Raw genomic sequence first — 6,680 nt, 5'->3', positions numbered from 1 at the left:
TTGCCACATTTCAGGCTTCAAACATAAAGATATAAAACTGTATTTTTTTGTGAAGAATCAACAACAAGTGGGACGAGCACTGTGCAAGGCGATAATATTGAAATGGAAGGAGTATCAGACCACTGCAAATCTACAAGACCTGGCCGTCCCTCTAAACTTTCAGCTCATACAAGGAGAAGACTGATCAGAGATGCAGCACTCTGGATGAACTGCAGAGATCTACAGCTGAGGTGGGTGACTCTGTCCATAGGACAACAATCAGTCATATATTGCACAAATCTGGCCTTTATGGAAGAGTGGCAAGAAGAAAGCCATTTCTTAAAGATATCCATAAAAAGTGTTGTTTAAAGTTTGCCACAAGCCACCTGGGAGACACACCAAACATGTGGAAGAAGGTGCTCTGGTCAGATGAAACCAAAATTGAACTTTTTGGCAACAATGCAAAACGTTATGTTTGGCGTAAAAGCAACACAGCTCATCACCCTGAACACACCATCCCCACTGTCAAACATGGTGGTGGCAGCATCATGGTTTGGGCCTGCTTTTCTTCAGCAGGGACAGGGAAGATGGTTAAAATTGATGGGAAGATGGATGGAGCCAAATACAGGACCATTCTGGAAGAAAACCTGATGGAGTCTGCAAAGACCTGAGACTGGGACGGAGATTTGTCTTCCAACAAGACAATGATCCAAAACATAAAGCAAAATCTACAATGGAATAGTTCAAAAATAAACATATCCAGGTGTTAGAATGGCCAAGTCAAAGTCCAGACCTGAATCCAATCGAGAATCTGTGGAAAGAACTGAAAACTGCTGTTCACAAATGCTCTCCATCCAACCTCACTGAGCTCGAGCTGTTTTGCAAGGAGGAATGGGAAAAAAATTTCAGTCTCTCGATGTGTAAAACTGATAGAGACATACCCCAGCGACTTACAGCTGTAATCGCAGCAAAGGTGGCGCTACAAAAGTATTAGCTTAAGGGGGCTGAATAATTTTGCACGCCCAATTCTTCCGTTTTTGATTTGTTAAAAAAGTTTGAAATATCCAATAAATGTCGTTCCACTTCATGATTGTGTCCCACTTGTTGTTGATTCTTCACAAAAAATACAGTTTTATATCTTTATGTTTGAAGCCTGAAATGTGGCAAAGGTCGCAAAGTTCAAGGGGGCCGAATACTTGGCACTGTATACAGAGAAAAGAGTCGGCCCGAGAATTGAACCCTGTGGCACCCCCATAGAGGTCCGGACAACAGGCCCTCCGATTTGACACACTGAACTCTATCTGAGAAGTAGTTAGTGAACCAGGCAAGGCAGTCAATAATGGGAAATGGGGCCTTATTTCCTTGTTATAATCTTAGTTCAAATACATGAACACACAGTAAAATAAAAAATAAAAAGTATATACTTTCTCCTTTAAGTGTCTCTCAGAAGCAGCCACTCACATTAATTACTGATACCCCTCTGTGTTTCCTTTAGCCTAGTCACTGACTGTGGGATCCAAGATGGAGTTAAATGATGTGGAATGGAGGCCCACATGTTTAGCATCCCAGAGCAGTGCTCAGTGCCTGACCTCTTCTCTATATTGTCCCCAACTCTATCTGTATAATGCAGTGCAGATTTGGCCCCAGGCTCCAGCTGTGACTTCAGTATGACAGGCAGGGGCTACTGGAATAGACATAGGGTCCTTAGCGTTCCACATCTGACACTGCTCACTGTACCTGTGTGTTTTTCTATAGGAACTATGTGGCGTTCCCGGTTGTCTCATTAAAGCCTCTTACCCCATTTGTCCCCAACTAGCACAGGGCAGCCAGCATGCAGAGTGTCCCCATCTCCTTGGCCGTTCCTATGGAGGTTCCACCAGAATAGGGCAGCATTCTGGAACACAAGAGACATTGGAAATGTGTCACTAAAAACATTGGAACAAAACATTTCAAATCGTGCCTGGATTTTGTGGGCCACTATCGTGCCTGGAATGTGTATGGTCTCCTCCTCTACTTGACAATCCTAAGCCATTGTACCTCAATGAAAATCAAATGTTGTATATATGTATGTTAAAATCCCACGTGCATAGCTGTGCTCCAAGTACAACATATTTGACATTGATATGAGGGAAAGGGTGCCCAGTGAGAGAGATTTTTCTAACACTTGAGGAAAGGAAGTGAAACCTCAATAAAATCCAGGTTGATAGGTTAAAACCTGGTGAGGTCCTGTGTCTTTTCAACAGCAGCTCATTTATTAAACCAAACACTACACTGAGGATGCATCCCAAATGGCATCAGATTCCCAATATTGTGTACAGGGCCCTGGTCAAAAGTAGTACACTATAAAGAGAATTGGGTGCCATTTGGGACACTGCCTATGGCTCCTCTTTACTCATCAGGCCTTCTGTCATAAGAACAGTCCTACTCAAAATATCTTAAGAAATGATGTGACCTTTCTGAGGAAAGAATCTCTTATTATTCTTGATGGCATTTTAACACCTGCACAGAGTAAATATTTAGGAGGGTATGTGTTCTGGCTTGAAGCAATTTTGATGGATAAACAAGAAGGTAAAGCCCATGTCCAAAATAGAATCCTATTACCTATAGAGTGCACTACTTTTGACAAACACTGGTAACAAGTAGTGCACTCTGTAGGGAATAGGGTGCCATTTGGGACATAGCACAAGTTTAGCCAGCAGCTGATGTGAGCAGTGCATTTACCTCCACAACAGGAACGCTAAAGTTAGCGTGGATGAAGGCTGTGGACCCACCTGCGTCCACAGAGCTGAGCTGTGGAGGATGACAACATTCTCACTGAGTTGTGTCTAGTCTAGCCACTGTGCACACGTCAAAAAAAATCCATCCATGCTGGAATAAGGAGTGTGGAGTTTGTCCAAATCTCACAAGCAGACATTCTTTTTCATACCACCTTAACTTGAAGTTTGACATCTCATTGCAATTTCAATAAGAAAATACTGAATTCTAATTCTGATTGAAGTGATATAGCGTACAGTATCTCCAAAGATGCCTTTACTGTATATCCACAAATGAGACAAGCATGCACATAACAGGATAACAAGATAAAACACGTACGTATATCATGAAGGTTGCCACTCGATTCCCAGTGTTGAGCCTAAAAAGGGGGCTTGATGCTGACTGGTTACGTGTAGGAAATAGTACACACAAATATATCATGTCCTTACCATGGCTACGTCTCAAATGGCAACCTATTCCCCTATACAGAGCACTACTTTCAACCAGAGAACTATGAGCCCTGGTCAAAAGTAGTATACTAGGGCAGTGGTTCCCAAACAGTGGGGCGCGTCCAGCAGAGGGGGGGCGGGGAGCGCGGGTCCCCCTCCCCAAAATAATTTGTAATACTAGAATGCAAAAGGTGCAATTTCGAAATTGGGTAGTTTTCTTCTTGTCATGTCAGTTATTGCAGACCTTAGAGAGCTATTTATATCCTGTCAGAAATGTCCAGATCAACTAGCCCATGTCAGCTAACGTTTTGTAGCTAGATTTTTTAGTCCATAGATTTTGGATTAATGTTTGAGTCACTCAAATATCAAACGAATACACATTAGACATGGCAAAATCTACAGAATTGCCAGAAAATGTCCTTTAAAACGGCAACATTTTCTCTACAGCCATGACAAGATGTGTATAATTACAGGAAATAAGCTTTAAACCTGCAAAATGTTCTCTCCGCCAGCAAGAGGGGTGTGAGCAGTTTGTGCAATGAACAGGGCTTGTGCCCATAGAAATAGACGTGGCATGCACAGGGGGGGCGCGGGACGTTCCCACAGACCATCACTCAACACTAACACACAAAATGGGGGTTCACTACTGCATTAAGTGTTTATTGATTTAGTAATAAGTGTTTAGTAAACACTCACAGTTGCATGGTCAAAATGAGGTTCATAGTGTCCTCCAATCCCATAGTTCACCACTTGGAGGTACTCTGCATACGGAGGCTGCACATTGAGACTTGTGAGCAAGGTGATTCTCTGGTCCAGCCTCCCAATGATAGGGTGGGCTGTGTCCTTTAGCCATGCACTGAAAAACAAACCACACACTCTCATAATACAGATCCTGTCACTGTCTTGGTTTGAGCTCGACCTGATGTTATGTACACTCTTCTGACAGGTGGCGTCATTCCTACTTGATGTGCAGTCCTCAACCGATCAATGCAGATTGACTCGTCGCTCTACCTGATGTAAAACAATAATGTACACTTCACCTTCCACTGATACTGTAGCTTCCAGAGGTGTTCAGCTACGTTCCATTCAACAGTTAAAGTTTATCCCACAGTTAACTATCATACATTACATGTTATAACTAATAAGCCTGAAAATCACATGTGCACCATAAAATTAGCCCAAGCATGTTATAGTGTTATACGGTATATTCACTGGTTGCTGTGAGGGTGCATTGTTCTGCTGGTGCTTTTATTACTGCTTCCAGTGTTATGAAAAGGAGCTGTAAACTATACATTTAATAGTGACATGTTTCTGATAGTAGTACCTCTTGCTGATGCGATACTCTGCAGTAGCCTGTTCCTCTCCAGATGCCACCACAGATCTCCTTAACTTATGGCACAAAAAGAGAGAAGACTTTCAATACTCAATCATTTTATACAGCAGTAACTTTTTAGGATCAAATTGCAGGGCTCTGTCTGACAAGAGAAACATGAATGATGTGAGGATAGAGAAGAGAACATCTGAAAGAGCACAGTAAATAACATACAAAAATGAACGTCAAAACTCAACAACCGCAGTAATTTTCCAATGAAGCTGTGTCTGACGGAAATATTTGACTGCCATTTCTATCTACACCCTCTCTAAATACTTTGAACTAGACAGCTAATAGTAAACCCTTGGAGCCAAGCATGAACACCTGAATACCAATGCTCAGGCAATGATGTATGTGTCTATGTGCTCAGGGCAAGGAGTACTGCATGTGCTCCAGGCTACAAATGACTAATACTCCAGTGCGAGTCCCAAATGGCACCCTATTCCCTATATAGTGTGCTACTTTTGTAGTGCACTATATAGGGAATAGGGTGCCATTTGAGACACAGGCCAGGCCTGGTTTTAATCAACCCACCAGAGCGCCATGAAATGTTGACATAATGAGTGGAGGGATTTTAATTTGAAGAAGGGGAAAACCTGTTGAACAATGCCAAAACATCCCAAAATCTAGGAGATCATTTGGGTTACAGCATCTCGCCAATGGTCAGCCAATGGACGCTGGTGCTCCTTCACTGCAGCCGAAGTGAGTAAGACATTTAAACGTGTTAACCCTCGCAAGGCTGCAGGCCCAGACGGCATCCCCAGCCGCGCCCTCAGAGCATGCGCAGACCAGCTGGCCGGTGTGTTTACGGACATATTCAATCAATCCCTATACCAGTCTGCTGTTCCCACATGCTTCAAGAGGGCCACCATTGTTCCTGTTCCCAAGAAAGCTAAGGTAACTGAGCTAAACGACTACCGCCCCGTAGCACTCACATCCGTCATCATGAAGTGCTTTGAGAGACTAGTCAAGGACCATATCACCTCCACCCTACCTGACACCCTAGACCCACTCCAATTTGCATACCGCCCCAATAGGTCCACAGACGATGCAATCTCAACCACACTGCACACTGCCCTAACCCATCTGGACAAGAGGAATACCTATGTGAGAATGCTGTTCATCGACTACAGCTCGGCATTCAACACCATAGTACCCTCCAAGCTCGTCATCAAGCTCGAGACCCTGGGTCTCGACCCCGCCCTGTGCAACTGGGTTCTGGACTTCCTGACGGGCCGCCCCCAGGTGGTGAGGGTAGGCAACAACATCTCCTCCCCGCTGATCCTCAACACTGGGGCCCCACAAGGGTGCGTTCTGAGCCCTCTCCTGTACTCCCTGTTCACCCACGACTGCGTGGCCATGCACGCCTCCAACTCAATCATCAAGTTTGCGGACGACACAACAGTGGTAGGCTTGATTACCAACAACGACGAGACGGCCTACAGGGAGGAGGTGAGGGCCCTCGGAGTGTGGTGTCAGGAAAATAACCTCACACTCAACGTCAACAAAACTAAGGAGATGATTGTGGACTTCAGGAAACAGCAGAGGGAACACCCCCATCCACATCGATGGAACAGTAGAGAGGGTAGCAAGTTTTAAGTTCCTCGGCATACACATCACAGACAAACTGAATTGGTCCACTCACACAGACAGCATCGTGAGGAAGGCGCAGCAGCGCCTCTTCAACCTCAGGAGGCTGAAGAAATTTGGCTTGTCACCAAAAGCACTCACAAACTTCTACAGATGCACAATCGAGAGCATCCTGGCGGGCTGTATCACCGCCTGGTATGGCAACTGCACCGCCCTCAACCGTAAGGCTCTCCAGAGGGTAGTGAGGTCTGCACAACGCATCACCGGGGGCAAACTACCTGCCCTCCAGGACACCTACACCACCCGATGCTACAGGAAGGCCATAAAGATCATCAAGGACATCAACCACCCGAGCCACTGCCTGTTCACCCCGCTGTCATCCAGAAGGCGAGGTCAGTACAGGTGCATCAAAGCTGGGACCGAGAGACTGAAAAACAGCTTCTATCTCAAGGCCATCAGACTGTTAAACAGCCACCACTAACATTGAGTGGCTACTGCCAACACACTGTCAATGACACTGAATCTACTCCAGCCAC

The 6,680-nt window shown here is 45.0% G+C and overlaps 1 protein-coding gene across 1 annotated transcript in view; it reads right to left on the bottom strand.

Annotated features, from left to right (window-relative positions):
• The window catches only part of LOC112267077 (prolyl 4-hydroxylase subunit alpha-3), a 21,146-nt gene that overhangs the window by 3,080 nt on the left and 11,386 nt on the right, over positions 1–6,680 (bottom strand). The window contains exons 8-12 of the mRNA XM_024445136.2: positions 4,507–4,571; positions 3,879–4,038; positions 3,073–3,135; positions 2,701–2,769; positions 1,777–1,873 (exon numbers count right to left, since the gene is read on the bottom strand). Coding sequence (XP_024300904.1) covers positions 1,777–1,873; positions 2,701–2,769; positions 3,073–3,135; positions 3,879–4,038; positions 4,507–4,571 — 454 coding nt within the window. The remainder of the gene's footprint in view (positions 1–1,776; positions 1,874–2,700; positions 2,770–3,072; positions 3,136–3,878; positions 4,039–4,506; positions 4,572–6,680) is intronic.

Source organism: Oncorhynchus tshawytscha, linkage group LG14 (genome assembly GCF_018296145.1).
Source record: "Oncorhynchus tshawytscha isolate Ot180627B linkage group LG14, Otsh_v2.0, whole genome shotgun sequence".
NCBI lineage: Eukaryota > Metazoa > Chordata > Actinopteri > Salmoniformes > Salmonidae > Oncorhynchus > Oncorhynchus tshawytscha.
Note: the sequence above shows the minus strand (reverse complement) of the source record. Positions and strands in the feature narration are given on the sequence as shown.